General features: G+C 42.9%; 1 protein-coding gene across 1 annotated transcript in view; it reads right to left on the minus strand.

Annotated features, from left to right (window-relative positions):
- ANKRD55 (ankyrin repeat domain 55) overlaps positions 1-19,673 on the minus strand; it is an 86,737-nt gene extending 67,064 nt beyond the window's left edge. Inside the window, exons 1-2 of the mRNA XM_062212081.1 lie at positions 19,553-19,673; positions 3,503-3,633 (exon numbers count right to left, since the gene is read on the minus strand). Of these exons, the coding sequence (XP_062068065.1) occupies positions 3,503-3,633; positions 19,553-19,646 (225 nt within the window). The 5' untranslated portion in view covers positions 19,647-19,673. The remainder of the gene's footprint in view (positions 1-3,502; positions 3,634-19,552) is intronic.
- Between the last annotated feature and the right edge of the window lie 632 nt (positions 19,674-20,305).

Raw genomic sequence — 20,305 nt, forward strand, 5'->3', positions numbered from 1 at the left:
GGTGCTTCTCCTGGTCTCCCATGGGGTGCAGGGCCCAAGGGCTTGGGCCATCCTCCACTGCACTCCCTGGCCACAGCAGAGAGCTGGCCTGGAAGAGGGGCAACCGGGACAGGATCGGTGCCCCGACCGGGACTAGAACCGGGTGTGCCGGCGCCGCAAGGCGGAGGATTAGCCTACTGAGCCGCGGCGCCGGCCTCCACAAACTTTTTGAATGCCCTTGCATGTAAGTCTTAAGTAGAACATTTTTTTTTTTTTTTTGGCATTGTCAGTCTTGATTTGTAGTTCACTAATGTATTAAATCCATTTTTAGTTGCAAATGTCTGAGTCATCAAATTCCTTGATTAAAAGGAGAAAATACAACCAGGACACCCAAAGGAAAGGCACGCAGGACAAACTGTAGAGTCACCAAAGATTTACATCGTTGGGAGAGCAGATCATTTCTTGAAGGGATGTTTGAAATACTGTCCCACTTTTAGTCATTTTGCAACATTTCCTGGAACTCTGTGTGTACATGTGCTATTTTTTTTTCTTTAGAGAAAAATATCAAAAAAGCCATTGAATACAGTCACCGTCCAGAAGCTACAAATGGGTTTTGGACCTGTTAGCTGCTGCTGATTCCACGTGCATTGCTCCTCCAGTTGGGATGAACTGAGGGTATTATCTTTATGACTCCTTACAGGTGAGGACAGGCACACGTGGTGACGTGACCTGCCCCCGCTCACGCACCCATGACACATCTGTCTGTCTACTGAATTTGGAGCTGCGAGACCTCAGATTCCAAGTACCCCTTTTGCTAAGTTTTTGTTTAACACTTGAAGGCACACATTGCCAGGAGGGATTGGGGGGCTTCACAGTACAATTCTCTAGGATCCTCCTTGCCAGGGAGCCTCAGGGGGGCTTGGAGGGGACCCGCCTTAGGGAGCCACGCAGACGTGGAAACATGGTGACGAAGCTGGCACCCCGAGGTGTCCCGCAGGCTCCTCCTCTCACACAGAGCCTTGGAACACATTCCTAGTGGGTTGTTCCCAAAGTGTCACCTCCCTAGGCTCCAAGGATGTCCTTCCTAAGTCCCTGTGGCCTAGAGGAATGCTTCTTCCGGTGCCTTGCATAGCTGCCCTGTGTGAGAAATCTGAAATGATGAGTTTTAGGATTCTGAAGCCAGCACAGGGACAGTCAACTTTAGGAACTACTCCTTCCCTTTTTTCCACCCCTTGATCCAAACGTTCTCTTTTCCTTAGCTCAGATACCAAAGGAGTCCCTGGCAAGAATAGTCACTGAGGGGCTGGCGCTGTGGCACAGCTGGTTAAAAATCCCGGCATGCAGTGCCAGCATCCCATATGTAGAAAGCTGTAGAAAATGGCCAAAGTCCTTGGGCTCTTGTACCCACATGGGAGATCCGGAAGGAGCTCCTGGCTTCAGATTAGCTCAGTTCTGGCCATTGCGGTCATTTGAGGAGTGAACCAGTGAATCGAAGACCTTCTCTCTTTCTCTCTCTGTGGCTCTACCTCTCTCTGTAACTCTGCCTTTCAAATAAATAAAAGAAATCTTAAAAGAAAATAAAAAGAGTAGTCACTGGGGCATGTGCTGGAAGGGAGGCATCGGGAGGTCGGTCCCATGTCTATCTGGGACGTGGCCTCAGTTAGAATGAACAGACCAGTGGTTTTCAGTCTCTACCACTACCCAGTCCTCCTGGACTATCTGACTCGGGAGGCCGAGGGTGTACCCCAAAACCTGTATTTGAAACAAACACTCTTAGGGATGTTGACACAAAAGAACTGTGGACCACCCTTTGAAAAAGTCTCACCCAAGATTTGTGTCTAAGTCCTAGAGCAAAAAGGCATGCAGGGCCAGCGCCGTGGCTTAACAGGCTAATCCTCTGCCTTGCGGCGCTGGCACACCGGGTTCTAGTCCCAGTTGGGGTGCCAGATTCTATCCTGGTTGCCCCTCTTCCAGGCCAGCTCTCTGCTATGGCCTGGGAAGGCAGTGGAGGATGGCCCAGGTCCTTGGGCCCTGCACCCACATGGGAGACCAGGAGAAGCACCTGGCTCCCGGCTTCGGATCAGCGAGATGTGCCAGCCGCAGTGGCCATTGGAGGGTGAACCAAGGGCAAAAAGGAAGACCTTTCTCTCTGTCTCTCTCTCTCTCACTATCCACTCTGCCTGTCCAAAAAAAAAAAAAAAAAAAAAAGGCACGCAGACAATAAACAGAACAGTATGGGGAGCGTGTGAGGGGCCCACGTCTCATTGCAGAGGGCCTGGATTTGAGTCCTGGCTCTGCTGTTGGTTCCAGCTTTTTCTAACGTGCACCATGGAAGGCAGCAGGGATGGTTCAAGTACTTGGGTGCTTACCACCCATGTGGGAGACCTGAATTGCATTCTGGGCTCTCAGTTTTGGTTTGGCCCAGTCCTGGCAGTTGCTGGCATGTTGTGAGAGGGAGCCAGTAGATGAAAGCTCACTCTCTCTCTCTCTCTCTTTAATTGCTCTTTCAAATGAAAACAAAGATAAATAAAAAAAGAAAAAGTGAAAAAGCATGTTCGAGAGAGACTCTGCGGGAGCTGGACAATGCCTCTCTGCAGTCCATGCTAGACCACGGCCGGAAAGGGTGGTTTTGGGGAAGACAAGTGCTTCCCTCCAGCAGGGCCCTTTTCGAGGGGGTGGTCCAGGGTGAGCCCACCCTGCCAAAGGTCCGTGGGCACTAAGGCAAAGAGCAGCCAATGCAAGGAGCTGCACTGGCCGCAGTGGTGGTCCTGGGGAAGATAGCTGGGCGCCTCGTTGTCAGGAAAGAATCCTAAGTCTCGTGTTATGGTTAAGATTTATTTGCCATGGACTCAAGGCAGCCCTGGGGTCTCCTAGAACAACCACAGGGAGGATTTGAGAAGAGGATTTTCAGCAAGGTTGAAGCAAGTGAACTGTCAAGCTGGACAATGCTGAGCCGAGATCTGTCATGGCAAGGACCGGCACGACACAGCTTTAAAACTGAGCGCTCGATGTGGGCTGAGTCCTACGCTAGGTGTTGTCCCTTGGGTGCCATCCACTCCCACCACCCCCTACTCTTCCCAGGCCCTATCCTTCCTTCCCACATTCTTCAACTTCCACTAATTCTTCACCCAACTAATTCTACCCCACAGTTGTTAACTGGATCGTACAAGCGTGACCACTCTCTCAGAGTTATTTATGGAAGGCATTCTTAGAGGTAGTAGCAAGGGTGTCTGGAAATGTCCCCAGGGACATTCTGATGTTGTTAAGATAGAAAAGAATATTTCTCTAGTGGCAATATCAGCTTGATCTCAGAGGATTGTTAGGAAGATCCCAAATGACTTAAAGCCATGAAACCAACTGTACGTGGCGATGGAAATGTTGAAGATGATTGGAAAAATCTTTCGATCCTATTTCCACTGGCCAGCTGCAATGACCCCAAGACCACCCTTCTGCAGGTGGGACCCCATAACGACACCTTTAGCACAACCTGCTCCTTAGCCCCTTGACAGACACTAGTCGGTACCAGGTACGTTGCGAGACATAAGCTTGTGCGGCCGTAAGCGTCCTGTGTGTTAATGTTGGCTCCCATCTTCAACAGCAGCTTCACTGTGTCCACCTGACGTCCAGAAACCGCATGCATCAAGGGCGTGCACCCTGGAATGAGACATACCAACAGCCTTTAAAAAATGTTGCACTTAGGAACTTTGCGAGCCAACTTTATTTGCCTCTTCATTGGCTCTGCCTCCTGGAACACAAACCCAGCTGGTGAACTGCAAGGGACTAGGGTGAGCAGATGATAATTTCTATACTTAGCTCAATGATGTGATTTTTTTTCCCTGGCCCTTGTCCAATCTTCTGTAATTTTTGCAATAATTAGTTGTTAAAACTTTCTGGGCAGATGACAAAATTTGCTTATTACTGCCTTGGGGACCAGCACAATTTGGGACAGAACAGGCAATTTTGTCTTGCCTTGGCTTGAACAATGCAGAATCTGCAAGTGTCTTCAGAAAGTAACCCCAGCAGGAAGACAGGTCCAACACATTTCTAGCAGAGCTTGTGGCTGGTGGAGGGCAGTGATGGTAGCCTAGCCTTAGAGTGCACAAATTCTTGCCTCAAGGAGCAGCCTGTACTGAAACACTTTTCTGTTTTTGAAATAAATATAGAACAAGCCATTTGTTTATTTTATTTTTTTAAAATTTTTTTGACAGGCAGAGTTAGACAGTGAGAGAGAGAGCGAGACAGAAAGGTCTTCCTTTTTCTGTTGGTTCACCCCCCAAGTGGCCATTATGGCCAGCGTGTTGCTGCCGGTGCACTGTGCCAATCCAAAGCCAGGAGCCAGGTGCTTCCTCCTGGTCTCCCATGCGGGTGCAGGGCCCAAGGACCTGGGCCATCCTCCACTGCCTTCCCGGGCCATAGCAGAGAGCCGGACTGGAAGAGGAGCAACTGGGACAGAACTGGCGCCCCAACTGGGACTAGAACCTGGGGTGTCAGCACTGCAGGCAGAGGATTAGCCTATTGAGCTGCGGTGCCCGCCCCATTTGTTTCTTTTAAATGTGTTTGCTTCCTGAAAAAAAAAAATCGAGATGACCAATCTGATTAACGGGGCAGGGATGTTGTGACAAGTGTCTTGTGAAGCACAATACAAGGGCTTCACACTCCCAGCCATGGCTCCTCGCCCGACCGAGACTTGTTTAGCCGTCTTGATGGGAGAGTCACGTGGTTCTTTTCCACAAGGACTCCAAGCTAGGAGCCTCAGAAATCCCCAAGGATGGGCAAGTACCAGGACTGCTATTGTCACTGAAAGACGGCCGCTGGAATCTTCAACTGTTTTCCAAGTCTCTCCCTTGCAATACGCCTTCCTGTGTCTGTACTAAAGCTGCCATGAAGTGTCATATCTTAAAATAGTGGAAAATTTGCCTCCCTCCCTCCCTCCCTCTCTCCCTTCCTTCCTTCCATCATCCTCCTAACTACTGGGATAAAGTACAGGCTGCAAAAGGCAATTATTGAAGCAATCTGTGAATCTGAAATGTTCAGTAAATAAAGCTAAAGAACTTCTAGCTATGATTTTCATAAAAGTGCGTGCTAATTGATGTTCATCTTCAGATCCTAGGGAGAGGTAACATACTCCATATAGATCAGAGACCAGCTATGAAAAGAAAAATTAAAAAATTTTCAAAAGAAAATAGAGAAAAATATTGTTATAACTTTAAGGTTGGTAAATCCTTACTGAAAAAGGCATAAAAACTGTAAACTATGAAAAAAAATTTTATTAAAGTATACTGAAATTAAAATTGATATACTATATACACTACCATAAAAAAAAATGAAAAGGCCAGCCACAGACTGAGAGACATTATTTAATCCATTAAACTAAGAAAAGATTATTGGTTAAACTAAAGAACAATTCAACAACTCAACCAGAGAGAAATAAATAGCCTAAGAGAAAAAATGGACATAGGTGTATAAGAAATTAAAAAAGAGAGAGAGAAAATACAAACTGGTAAACATATAAAAGCTCATCTCAGAAATGATCAGGGAGTGATTATGTAGAGTGATATTGAAAATTTGACATTAGAAACCAGTTTGTAAATATTGGATTAGTAAGATTAGTAATTGTAAGACGTCTGAAAGGCCATGTTTTGTCAAGGATTTGGGAAGCTACTACATACTGTTGGTTGAATTGTAAACCAAGACGACCATTTTGGAGATGAATTTGGTAACATTTAATACAATCAAAGCTTCTCATAACTTATGGCTCAGGAATCTGACTTCTAAGTATATTTCATGAGAGAACGTTCATATTGAGGAACAAAAGGAAATAATTAAGGATGACCAATAAGAGAAATGGCATTAACACTAACAGAGAAATGCATAAATTATTATTTATAAAGGAATGCCACAGAACAGTTAAAACATACAAGCTAAATTAACCTGAATCAATTCACTTGAATAAATCTTAAAAACATTAAGAAAACAAATTGAAAAAAGATACAATATATATAAAATTTTGTAAATCAAAATACTAGAACAAAAGTGTTGTCAATCCATGTAAATATAGTTAAACCAGAAACACAGGAAAAGAAAAGCTACACAACAGCGGCTGACATTGTGGCATAGCAGCTAAAGCTACCGCTTGCATTGCTGGCATAACATATAAGTCCTGGCTGTTCCACTTCAGATCCAGCTCCCCGTTAATGCACCTGGGAAATCAGTGGCAGATGGCCCAAGTGCTTGGGCCCCTGCACCCATGGGGGAGACCCAGAAGAAGCTCCTGGCTCCAGGCTTCAGCCTGGCCTAGCGCTGGCCGTTGTGGCCATCTAGGGAGTGAACCAATGGAAGGAAGATCTCTGTCTCTCTTTCCATCTCTCCCTCTCTGTAACTCTGCCTTTCAAATAAAATAAATCTTAAAAATAAAAAAAAGGAATGATATACATCAACTTCAGGATCCTTTTAGAGGAGTGAAGGAGGAAGAATAAAAAAGGCCTTCAACTACTCTTTATCTTTATTTCTTAAAAAAAAAAATCCAAAGAAAAAATTGCCAACTATAAAGCTTATAACTATAAATTATATTTATAAAATTAGAAATTCTAGATGATATGTTATTCTCTGCACTTGGCCATATGTTTGTAATATTTTACATTTGAAATGAAATACACAAAGGATGGAGAAACTGGGTCAGGTATGCTGTGCATGAAGATAGCCTTAGCATCTGACACCTGCAAGTGCTCCTGAGCTTCAAGACCTCTCCATTATGAGACAAGGAACAGAAAGAGCACAGGCTGAAAAAAGAACACAGTGGGATCTTAATAGCTCTGGAATTTTGAGACTCATTGCCTTGTCCTGGGTAGTTGCAAGGCAGTTATGCTATGGTTATGCAATTCCAAAAGCAACATGAATTGCTAATATTTATTGAGTGCTTGTTACGTGCCAGGCATAACTCTAAGCACTCCAGATGGATTAACACATCTAATTCTCATTAAAAAAAAAAAACAAAAAAAACAAAAACAAAAACCAAATCCTGTGAGTTACTCTATCCTCATTTTATAGATGAGGAAACTGAGACCAGGAGGTCAGTAAGGCACTGATGCTTGTTCTGTTAATAATGAGGGTGAATTAGCATCATTGTACCAGTCTAAGGAGCACTGACTCTGAAAACATTCTGTCTTTGTGGGATACAGGATTTGCAAATATTTTCTTCCACTCTGGAGCTTGTCTTGGGGTCCTCTCAATAGAGGGGCAAATGTTTTTAATTTTTGGTGAGTCTGTATTTATCAATTTTTCCTTTTATGGACTGTGCTTTTTGTGTTAAGTCTAAGAAGAGTTTACTTAGCCCCACATCCTTAAGATTTTCTTTTATGCTTTTTTTCCTAAAAATTTTATGTTTTCATGTTTTACATTTTAGTCCACGGTCCATATTGAGTTAATTTTTGTAAAATGTGTTAGTGTACCTCCTTAGTTTACTCTTCTCCCCCTTGTCCTCCCTCTTCTCTCCCATCCTCCCCATCCTTCCTTCTCTCCTTCTTCTTTTCTGAATTACTCCAGCAACAGGTCTTCCATCTGCTGGTTCACTCTCTAAATGGCCACAATGGCTGGAGCTGGGCCAATCCAAAACCAGGAGCCAGGAACTTTTTCCAGGTCTCCCACATGGATGCAGGGGCCCAAGGAATTGGGCCATCTTTGATTGCTTTCCCAGGCCATAGCAGAGAGCTGGATCAGAAGAGGAGCAGCCAGAACATGAACTGGTGCCCATATGGGATGCCAGCACTGCAGGCGGAGGCTTAGGCTACTGTGCCACAGTGCCAGCTTGACACAGCCACACAGTCTTGATTTATGTAGCTATGTAATAAGTCTTGAAGTTGAGTACACTGATTTCTCTACTTTATTCTTTTTCAAAATTGTTTAAGCCATCCTAGTTCCTTTGCATTTTTATTTTAGATAATCTTATCAATGTCTATAAAAAGTGTGGGGGTTTGGAAAAAAATTATAGTCTCTATTCTATACTAAACTGTGTTTTTTTGGAAGTTGCATTGTACCTGTATGCAAATTTGGAGAACATTGCATATTGGCTACAATGTTTTCTAATCCATGAACATGGTATGTCTATTTATTTAGATCTTCTTTGATTTAGTTCAACAGAATTTTACAGTTTTCAGAATATAAGTTTTGCACATATTTTATTTTTAAAAAAGATTTATTTATTTATTTACTTGAAAGTCAGAGTTATACACAGAGAGAAGGAGAGGCAGAGGGAGAGAGAGAGAGAGGTCTTCTGTTGGCTGATTCACACTCCAATTGGCTGCAATGGCTGGAGCTGTGCCAATCCAAAGCCAGGAGCTAGGAGCTTCCTCTGGGTCTTCCCATGCGAGTGCAGGGGCCCAAGGGCTTGGGCCATCTTCTACTGCTTTCCCAGGCCATAATAGCTGAAAGCTGGATCAGAAGTGGAGCAGCCAGGACCTGAACCTGTGCCCATATGGGATGCTGGCACTACAGGTGGCGGCTTTACTTTACCAGGTGGCTTTACCCACTATGCTGCAGACCCCACATATTTTATTTATACTGAAGTATTTCTTTTTTTTATTGAGTGATTTTTAAAAGGCATTTTATAATAAATTTTGGTGTCCATGTGTTCATTGTAGAAGAGAGAATACAGTTTATGTTTGTATATTAATTTTGTATCCTGTGACCTTGCTGAACTTATTTATTAGTTGCAGGAATGTTTTGGTAGATTTCTTACAATTTTCTATGAAAACAATCAAGTTGTGCAGAAAAGGGATAGTTTCATGTTTTTCTTTTTCAATATTTCTATTCAATGTTTGCTTTTAATTTCCATTTCTTGCTTTTTGTGATGACCTTTAGCACTCATATTGCAGAATGCTAAATATGAATGGTGATGAGAATGAACATTCATCCCATGCTTCTAACTTAAAGGCAGAAAATTTGGTATTTTATCCTTAAGTAAAATATTATCCTTTATTTCATTTTCCTAAGACTTTTTGTCATTAATGTACTTTACATTTTGTCAAGGGTTGACAAAATGTTGATATGAAAATGTTATTTTTCTTTTTTTTAAATTTATCTTATTTATTCTAAAGACAGAGTTGGAGAGAGAGAGGGAGAGACAGATCTTCTATCCCCTGGTTCACTCTCTAAATGTCCACAATGGCTGGGGCTGGGCCGGACTGAAGCCAGTAACCTGTAACTCCATGAAGGTCTCCCAATTGCTGATAGGGATTCAGGTACTTGGGCCATCTTCGGCTACTTTACCAGGCACATTAGCTGACAGTTGGATAGGAAGAGGGACAGTCTGGACTGAAACCAGTGCTAATAAGGAATGCTGGCATAGCTGGTGGCAGTTTAACCCACTGTACCATAACACTGGCTCCAATTTTTCTTCTTCAGCTGGTTAATTCAGTAGATTACATTGGCTTTCTTTTTTTTTATTTTTTTATTTTTGACAGGCAGAGTGGACAGTGAGAGAGAGAGACAGAGAGAAAGGTCTTCCTTTGCTGTTGGTTCACCCTCCAATGGCCGCCACGGCCGGCACGCTGCGGCCAGCACACCACGCTGATTCCAAGGCAGGAGCCAGGTGCTTCTCCTGGTCTCCCATGGGGTGCAGGGCCCAAGGACTTGGGCCATCCTCCACTGCACTCCCTGGCCACAGCAGAGAGCTAGCCTGGAAGAGGGGCAACCAGGACAGGATCCGGCGCCCCGACCGGGACTAGAACCCGGTGTGCTGGCACCGCAAGGCGGAGGATTAGCCTGTTGAGCCACGGCACTGGCCCTACATTGGCTTTCAAAGACTGAACCAGACTTAGATCCCTAGAACAAGTCTTACTTGGTCATGGTTTATACTTCCTTTAATATATTACTTAATTTTATATGTTAGTATTTTGTGAGGAATTTTTATATCTACGTTCTTGAGGAATATTATTCAATAGGCTTTTTTAAAATTTATTTTTGTCTGGCTTTGATATTAAGGTAATACTAGTTCTTATTTTAAAGGTATTTATTTTATTTATTTAAAAGGCAGAGTTAGAGAAAGAGAGAGGTCTCCCATCTGCTGGTTCATTCTTCAAATTGTTGCAATAGCCCAGGGCTGGGCCAGGCTGAAGCCAGAAGCCAGGAACCAGGAGCTCCAGGTCTTCCCACGTGGGTTCAGGGGCCCAAGCACTGGGGCCATCTTCTGCTGCTTTCTCAGGTGCATTAGCAGGGAGCTGTATTGAAAGTATGGCAGCCAGGACTTGAACCGGTGTCCAGATGGGATGCCGGTGCTGTAGGTAGTGGCTTAACCACTACACCACAGCACCAGCCCAGGTAATGCTAGTTCTTACACATGACTGAGAGGTATTTCCTCTTTCTGTTTTCTGGAAAAGCTTATGTAGAATTCATGCTAATTATTCTTTACACATTTGTAGAAATCTCTAGCAAAACAACCTAGGCTTAGAATATCCTTTTTTTAATTTAAAAATTGTGAATTCAATTTCTTAAATATTACAGGGTTATTCAAGTCATCTACTTACTATTTGATAAACTGTGGTAGCTTCTTTTTTTAGAAATTCATCCATTTCACCTAAATTATCAAATTTTTGTGTATAGAGTTATTTGTATCATCTTGTTATCATCCTTTAGATGTCTGTAAGGTCTATATCATCATTATCATTTGATTGTGACATGGGCTAGGCAGGCAGCTAGGCAGGTCTGGTAAGCTGGAGATACCTTCAAGCCACAACCCTGCCTGTATAATTCTTGTTCCTACTTGTCAATCAAAATGCCTCTTTTCCCAGGATACATCTGCTTCATTCAGGACCTGGAGGGGAAGACACCATGAAAATATGGATATTGAGCTCCACACAGAACTTGTGGAGCTGCCATATAATTCCCAGGTGACTTCACACCTGAAGGTACCTCCTTCTCCTTTGGGGCAAATCTTTTGGCCCACTGTCCACTCATGATGGGTGTTTCTGTGTGTGAATGTGTGTGTGTGTTTTCTCACCTTTTGAATAAAATTTATCTTATATATGTACATACTTAGGATTCTTGTCTTGAGCATGACATGGACTTGGAGTAAAAAATAAATACTTTGCTCACTCACACCAACAGTGGTAATTTGTGTCTTCTTCATTTTTTCCTTGTTATTATTACTAAAAGTTCGTCTACTTTATTGATGTTTTCAAAGAATATGTTCCCTGTTTCACTGATTTTTCTGTTTTATTCCTTTTTTCCAACATTTTATTTTAGAATAGTTTTAAATTTACAAAACAAAAACTACAAGGTGGTAATACAGAGTTCCCATACGTTTCTCACCAGATTTCCATGCTTAGCATCTCATAGTAGCATCCTTGCCACAACTAATGAAACACACAGCTGCCCCTATTTTTTTTAATCCAAACTCATTTTATCCCTCCCACCCCTTCAATTTTTTTTTTCTGTTTTAAATTTTATTTCTTTTCTTTATTCTTTTTCTTCCTTGAGATTGCTTTGTTACTTTGCTCTTCTTTTTCCTGATTTTTGAGTTGAGAACTTTGATTAATGATAGAGATTTCTGCCCTTCCCTAAGCTATGCGTTTAGTGTTATGAAGTTCCTCCTAGCATTGCTTTAGCTCTGACTCACAGATTTGGATGCACTGCATCTTCATTTCCTTTCACAGGCAGTCAGTACAAGCTAGGAATGGGCCCAATTAACCTGCCTCTTGCACTTACCATAGAAATGTTTCTAACTGTTGACTTCTGTCATCTCCCACTTTCAGTCCCATTGAAGATGTTCAGATGAGTGTGCTTTAAAAACAAAAGAAAAAGAAACATAGCCTGCCTCCCGCTCCCCAAGAAAAATTACCGTGGGGGAATTACAGAGCAACCTCTCTAAAGAGCAGTTTGTTGCCATTGTAAAGGAATTCCAAGCTCTTCCTGGGACAGGAGGAATAAAAATCATTAAGAATTCCTAGAAAACACAGGAACAGGAAAAAATAAGATAGATCTTTTGTTATAGTCCCATAGATTCCTGAGGCTATTTATTTATTTAGCTATTTTATTTCAGATGTTCAGATTATTCTTTAGAAGTTGGTAGAGAGGCCAACTGCTGTGGCACAGCAGGTTAAAGCCTTGGCCTGAAGCACCAGCACCCTATATGAGCGTCGGTTCTAGTCCCGGCTGCTCCTCCTCCAATCCAGCTCTCTGCTGGGGAAGCAGTAGAAGATGGCCCAAGTCCTTGGGGCCTGCACCCACGTGGGAGACCCAGAAGAAGAAGCTCCTGACTCCTGGCTTCGGATTGGCACAGCTCCGGCTGCTGTGGCCAATTGGGGAGTGAATCAGATGATGGAAGACCTCTCTCTCTGTCTCTACTTCTCTCTGTAGCTCTGTCTTTCAAATAAATAAAATAAATCTTTAAAAAAAAAGTTGGTAGAAATGTTCCATGAAATTGTATAAAGCCCAAAGACTTCTTTTTTGGAGAATGTTTAATTTATAAATTCAATTTCCTTAATAGTTATAGGGTTATTCAAATGATCTATTTCTTATTGATATTTACTGTAATTTTTTTTTCAAGTTAATTGACTTCTGGTTTCTTTCTGCTGAATTAATCCATTGAGGTTTTAATGGTGATCATTATATTTTTCAAGTTTAAAATTCTATTTAGTTGTTCTTCATATCTTTTATTTATTTGCTGAGACATTCCAGTGTGTGTGTGTGTTTTCATTTTATTTGAAAGATAGAGAGATTGAGAGAGATCTTCAACCCCTGGTTTGCTCTCCAAAAGCCTTTAACAAAAGGGTAGCCACTAGTTTGAAGCCAGGAGCCTGGAACTCAATCCAGGTCTTCCATATGGGTGGCAGGAACCCAAGTACTTAAGCCATTTTCTACTGCCCCCTAGGATGCACATTATCAGGAAGCTAGATTAGAAGCAGCGGAGCTGGGATTCAAACAAGTACTCCATGGAGGAACACAGGCATCCCAAGTGGTATCTTAACTGCTGTGCCAAACACCCACCCGTGTTTTTTCTATTTGTTTCAAGGATATTTGCTTCGTGGAAGCATTTTTGTCATGGCTACTTGAAAATCCTTGTCTGATAAGTCTATATCTCTGTTATCTTGGTGTTGGTATCTATTGAGTCTGTTGCTTCATTCATTTTGAGAACTTCTTGTTTCTTGGTATAAGTAATTTTCCTGTTGATACCTGGACAGGTTGGGTATTATGAGACTCCTGATCTTACTTAAACCTTCTATTTTGACACTGCTGTGATCGGGAAGTAAAGGGGTGGGGGGTGTCATCTCATTATTGTGAGATGGGACTGGAAGTCCAGGTGCCCTAGCTGGTTTCCATTAACACCTGGGAGACAAGACTCTTCATTACAACTGGGTAGGGGTGAAAGTCCTCTTAATGTGGCTCTGACAATGATGGAGTGTAGGCAGCCCATAAACAAGTCATAGACAAGTCAAGGTCAGTCTTGGCTTGTGGAATTCCTAGGAGGAAAAAAAGTCACCTATTCCCATGCTCCAGGAGAATGATCAAACAAGAACACTCTGCTAAAATTAACTATGTTATGATTGTGTTGCAGAAAGCCTGATAACTTGCTTGCCTGTGTTGTTCACTTCTGTGTTGCCTTGAGCTGCAGCTGGTTATGTATAAAATATCACTGAGACGCTGGAATAAATGAGCCTTGATCAGACTTTTGTCTTGGCTCCATTCTCTGCGCCCTTGTCCCTCTTTTCATTCCCACTCCCTCCTTCAGGTTCTGTTCGACAGGTGCGGCTGGCCCGCATCAGGTGGCGCCCGAACAGGGACCTGAATACGAGGGACAGAAGTTAGGAACCCCGCCAGAAAGGCTGCAGCGACAACACAATAATGAGAGGAAGACGGTAAGGACCCAATACCGCTTGCCTCCGGATAGGTGTGAAAGGGGCAATTATGGGACAAGCACAAGGTAAGCAGGCCGTGATAGAGGCTATAAAGACTCCATTACAGACGCAGGGAATAGGGTTAAAAAAGGCGAGCCATAGAACAGTTCATTAATGCTTTTTCAGTCCTTGGTTCGCAGAAGAAGGAGTCGTGGATGAGCAACATTGGGATTTGCTCGGAAAAGATTTAAATGCGCATTTAAAGAAACAAAGCAAGCCGTGACAAAGGCTGTGAAAACTTTCTTGCAGATGTAGAGAATAGGGTTAAAGAAACAAACCATAGAGTAATTTATCAGTGCTATTGAAAAAATTAGTCCTTGGTTTGTTGAAGAGGGTGTTGTGGATAAGAAACACTGGAAGTAAAAAATATAGATCAGTGTACACTGGACACCCCCCACCCTGCATTTGAATATTTCATTTGAAGTAAATGTTATCTGTTATAAAGTTAATATTACTATGTGAAATGAGGAATTGTGGTGGCAAAGTGTCCGGACTACCCATTCTGTTTTTGTATTATTACTAACTCTACCCTATTATTGATAGGAATGCTTGGACAGATTATGCTTGGTTTGCTTTACAAAATAATGTAAATCAAAATATGCCACAAATAGTTAAGATTACACAAACTTGCAAAAATGCAACAATTACAGATAATAAGAGGCTAATTCCCTTAGATATGTTCCAATTTATCCTTAAAACACGTTAAATATTATTGTGTTTGATTGCTGGATGTATGCTTGTATGAAAAATTTGTATTGTATTCTTATGATGTGTTAATTATGTCTACCTCTCAATGCAACCCTAGAGCCAAATGTAAGGACAGATTTTTGGGATGGAGAGGCTTGTATCTAGGTTTGGCTCTGGTAGACAAGTAACTTTGCTGCCAGATGACCTTCTGCTCCTTGGGAGCCTGGCCAGTTCCCGAGGAGGGGGATAAAGGAATGTTTCTAATAAACAGGTGGGCATGCTTCATGTCTCGGCTCTCTGGCCAAGATCCGGGACCGGATGCACTGCTTGCCTAAAATCTCAGCAATGAGCCACCCTTGTCCTTGGGGGCTTTAAGACGGAGCCGGAGCAAGCCTCTGCTGCTGCTGTTTCATCCTGGGGGAACACGCAGTCAAGCTGAACGTTAAACGTGCCCGTGATGATTACTAATGATGTTTAATTCTCAGTATGGATTCTTTTCCGGTGCTGTGTGAAGATTGCCTAGTGATGACCACAGTACTGTAAATTCTACAAAACATAAGTACAATGTGAACATAAATCGATTGGCTATTGTGGCTAAGGTGTTCTGTGACAGTTCCTTTGATGAGGGATTAGCAAAACGGATTCACTTAAAAACAGGACATTCAGGACCTGCCGTTCTACATGGTATGTCATTATAAAAATAATCAAGGAGGGCTATGCCCAAGAAATAAGGGTGCTATAAATGTGGGCAGTACAAAAAATTGTCCAAAAGTCAAAAATCAAAATAAGGCTCCTCCTGGGATTTGCCCCCGGTGCTAAAGGGGAAGGCATTGGGCCAAAAATGTCACTCCAAAACTGATAAAGAAGGTAATTCATTAAAAAACAGAGTTCAGGAAACTGGAAGTGGGGCCAGCCTCAGGCCCTTCCTACAGGGATCAGTGGACCGTCTTGCTATAGTATCATTAAAGCAATGGAGCCGTGTTTATTACAACATTCTGTTAATCTATGCTCCTTTACCATCTTTCCTCTAAATAATTTTAGTGTGCACTACAAGGCTTGCAGCGTATATTCTTGCAGATTAAACTAAAAGTAACTAAGTCTGTGCACAGCAGACAGCTGAAAAATAATTTGCTGTCACAAATTGGCAAAGTTGGCAGGATCTGCAAGTATACAAAGCAATGCCTTTCTTTAAAAAGAAAACTGAAGTTACATGTGTAACCTGTGATGTTCCTGGCTGGAAAGACCCTCAGTTGGCCTCTTTGGCAAAGGAATGGGCTCTCTGCTCAGGATTGAGTGAGAATTGGAATGGCAAGTTACGGAATGCACAGCCTCCACAAGTTATTGAGGTTTGCAATTGGTACCAGTAGAAAAGGAGAATGAACTATAGGCTTTGGGAAGGTGAGGATGGACTTTGTTATCTGCATACTGATGCATGTGCAAACAATTAAAAAAGCAGTACAGGATAAATGTAAATTGGGAAAAAGAAAATGCTGCCCTTTGGAGTCAAACCGCTAGGTAGTGGTAAGAAAACTATATCAAGCCCCTGTACCGCTGCCAGGGCTAACTAAGGTTATTCAGTGTAAACAATACAGAATTCCAGGTGGACATGAGAAAACATCTAAAACAGTAAAAAATTATATTAATGCTGGAGTGATGATTTCCATAACCACTAAAAGGAATAATCCAATTTGGCCTGTTAAGAAATCAGATGAAACCTGGAAAATGACTGTGGATTACAGGAAATTGAACAAAGTTACTCTCCCATTGACTGCTGCAGTCCCAGATACCATCATTTTGATGTAAAAGGTCAGAAGTATAAAAGCGTGTTCTTAATAAGGAAAGTTAAAAGGAAAATAGATTTTTAAATAAAGGAAGGACATGGTTTGTAAAAATTGTTTATCTTAATGGCTAGTTTACTCTATACTGGAATAAAAAAAGAAAGGTTTGAGTAAGTTACAGAAGGTGTGAGAAAGTTGCAAAATGTTATAGGAAGAAGACATTTTTGGTTATAAAACTATTGGAGGGTGAACCAACGGCAAAAGGAAGACCTTTCTCTCTGTCTCTCTCTCTCACTGTCCACTCTGCCTGTCAGAAAAAAAAAAAAAAACTATTAGTCTATTTTCTTTGACATAAAATCAAAATCTGATCCTCTGTTAAAGCAATGAGTTAAAGTAATCTATTATGTTCTCTTGATGTCTCTGTTAAATTCCAACTGTTTAAAAATAGCTGCGAAAAGAGCAATGGTGAAATGGAGGGATCCTATCACCAATCAATGGAATGGACCTGATCCAGTACTAGAATGGGACGCGGGCTCCTAAGGGATGGGTTTTTCTATGCAGCCAATATGCCTTCACATCGTTAGCCTCTGATAACTTCTGCAATTTCTCCCTGGGCCGTGTGGCCCCGATGCTGACATCTGTATTTACAGCGGCGGACAGAGCGCGTCGGCGGCGTGCTTCACCTGAAGACTGTAATGGCAACGTCATCCTAATAGGCGAGGACACTGCCCTTGCCATGGTTGTACCAGTAGTAAGTGTTCCTGGACTGGCCTTTGGAAATAACCGTGGACTGCGAAGGCTTGCATGTTTAGTGACCAAAACAATTAATCTTACTGCTACTGGACTGTCCAATATAGTCGAAGAGTTGGATCAGGTTTGCTCAGGAGTGCTTTTAGACTGTGCAGCTATCAATTATTTGCTGTTAAAAAATCATATAAGCTGTAAATCTGTACCTGGGGGATGTTGTTTTAACATTACTAACAATGTGTCATATATAGAGTCTGTTATTGATACACTTAAGAGTGAAATGCAACATATGTTTATTACTAACCCCCTAACTTTTGGAGGGTTTCAATGGATTCATTGGTTATTAATGCTGACTGGACCACTACTGCTTTTCCTACTTTGTATGGGATGTTTTCTGTGTGTTCTGCATTTTATGCTGACTTCGCTACAGTCTGTATGGACTGACATTCATTACTTAAAACTTCATACCAAACCTCCTTTGTAATCAAAAATAATTGATATTTGGCTGTATGTTTCATCTCTCACCTAATGTTGGGCTGGAATGGTACTCAGAGACGGGTAAGACGCTCAGCATCCTGTACCAACCTAAGACAGGGCTCTAGGCCAAGCTGCCAGAGTTACCGATGACGGGTAAGGACAGAGATGACTGAGGGCAACCTAAGACAGAGGCCATTCTCAATTAAATAAAAAGGGGGGAGATGTAGGCAGCCCATAAACAAGTCATAGACAAGTCAAGGTCAGTCTTGGCTTGTGGAATTCCTAGGAGGAAAAAAAGTCACCTATTCCCATGCTCCAGGAGAATGATCAAACAAGAACACTCTGCTAAAATTAACTATGTTATGATTGTGTTGCAGAAAGCCTGATAACTTGCTTGCCTGTGTTGTTCACTTCTGTGTTGCCTTGAGCTGCAGCTGGTTATGTATAAAATATCACTGAGACGCTGGAATAAATGAGCCTTGATCAGACTTTTGTCTTGGCTCCATTCTCTGCGCCCTTGTCCCTCTTTTCATTCCCACTCCCTCCTTCAGGTTCTGTTCGACAGGTGCGGCTGGCCCGCATCAATGGAGCAAGAACAAAATTTTAGACTGATTTCAGTTTCCTGCCTACGTGACCCCAGACCCTGCTCCATGAGGACACTTAACCCTGTCATCCTCTTCAACTAGTTCAACCCCACGCCCTGCATTCCTCAGGCTCCTCCCTTGTTATCCCCGCCAGCCAGCTCAGTCAGCTTACGTGGCTGAGGAATCCCCACAGAGATGCCCTCCAGCTGTCTTCCTCAAACACCAGCGTACAGGACTGGTGCAGACTTCAGCTTCGGCCTCACTGAGATATTCTTCTCCCATCATCTTCTTCAAATACCTTCAACTCACTCTCTCCTGCATCCCACTTTTTCCTTCACCAATCTCAACTTGACCTCCAGAGAAAAAAGCCTGCACAAGCCAGCTCAGCAATGCCCTCCCTGTCAAGGTGTCAAGGTGCTCAGCTAGTTTCTGCTATATAAACATAGCCCAAAACTGAAGTCTTGTTTTCTGTCACATGTTCACCTTATGTACCCACCGGCAGTGAGTCCCTCTCAGGTTTACCTTCCCTTTTGAATAAACCTGCTCCGCCTGTGAATTTGTCTCTTGCCTCCTCCCTGTCCTGCTCTTATTTTCTTATAGCCAATACCCACAGGTAGGGGGTGGGGAGCTCATTACCACCCGGTGAAGGTGAAGATTCAGGCTCCTTACTTGGTCTTTGCTGGATTAGGCTGGGGGCCACAGTTGTTTGGTGTTTGGCTGTAGTACAGCCATTGTTTTCTCAACAGTTTTGAGAGGCTATTCCTCTCTCGCTACTTTGGGTAGAGAATGTGGGCTTCTGTTGTCTGTGCCTGTTGATTTTTCTGGGTTGCCAGCTTCTGTTCTGCTCCAGCTCTGGGGTAGATGGCACAAAAACACAGCTCACCACCATGCTATTCACTGGGTCTCGAGATCCTGGTCAACCTCTTATTTTCTTTCCATTTTCCAGAGTCTTTTTATGTTTACTTTGTACATAATCCCCAGGCTTTTAGTTGCATTTAGCAGAAGAATGGGAGTGGGCAAGAAGGGGGAGGACATCAACCCATCTTCCCAGAAGCAGATTCTTTGTCACTTGACGGGAAACAGTAACATGTTCCCAGCATCCATTGCTACCAAAATTACTTGCTCTTTCCATAGTCCTGTTTCAACTACTTGGCATGTCTACTTTGGTCATTCATTCGAAGACGCTGGGAACAAACTCAGACCATCTGACTTCATTGTAAGAGGTGATGTAAAAGATTCTGAAGCTTTGTGTTCAACACCCTTATTTAAAGAAATACAGAGGTGTCTGCACAAAGCCACAGGCAGGGAATTTCTTGTCCCTGCAGGATAAGAGGGACCAGCAGATGTGATTTTATATCTAGAAGGATCGAGCAGAGCCTTCTGGACTCAAAAAAATGAGTCAATGTCTCACCTTCGCTGTCACAACACTCTAGGATGGAAGGGTCTTCTCGAATCACTGCAGTCAGAGCGTTGACATCTCCGTGTGACGCTGCCTGATAAACCATGGTCAGGTCAACTTCCTCGGATGAGTCACCTTTAGGAAGCAAACAGACACGCTGTGAGTGTGTGAGCGAGTTCACATGAAGAACAACACCACCCGAATCATCATCACCCACACAAGTGATTCACTGAAACCTCTCTAGGGAATCTAGGCAGATGGCTGAGTCATCCCAATGACATGCACCCTCACCACTTCTGAAGACAGGTAGACCACCATGGGCCATTTGCAATGCTGCTGTGTGCTGGGTGGGAGCTCAAGGGAGTAGTTGTCCTTTGAGGTTTTATGACTCTCTCCAGGAATTCAGGCTTCTTTTGAAATCAGTGAGGTCAGAGTTGGAAGGCGGGGGGGGGGGGGGTTTGTCTTGGTTCTGAGTCCTCTGCTCCCTTTTTAAAATGCTTTTCACTGTACTTAAAATGCAGATATATATATATATGTGTGTGTGTGTGTGTGTATATATATATATATAGAGAGAGAGAGAGAGACAGACAGACAGAGAGACACACACACAGAGAGAGATCTTCCATCCACTCGTTCATTCCCCAAATGTCCACCACAGCAAGGGGCTGGGTCAGGCTCAAGAGAAGAGTCCAGAACCCAGTCTGGGCCTCCTGTGTAGCCCAAGTTCTTGAGCTACCATATGCTGCCTCCCAGGGTGCACATCAG

The sequence above is a fragment of the Lepus europaeus genome, chromosome 15 (genome assembly GCF_033115175.1).
Source record: "Lepus europaeus isolate LE1 chromosome 15, mLepTim1.pri, whole genome shotgun sequence".
NCBI classification, from domain to species: Eukaryota; Metazoa; Chordata; class Mammalia; order Lagomorpha; family Leporidae; genus Lepus; species Lepus europaeus.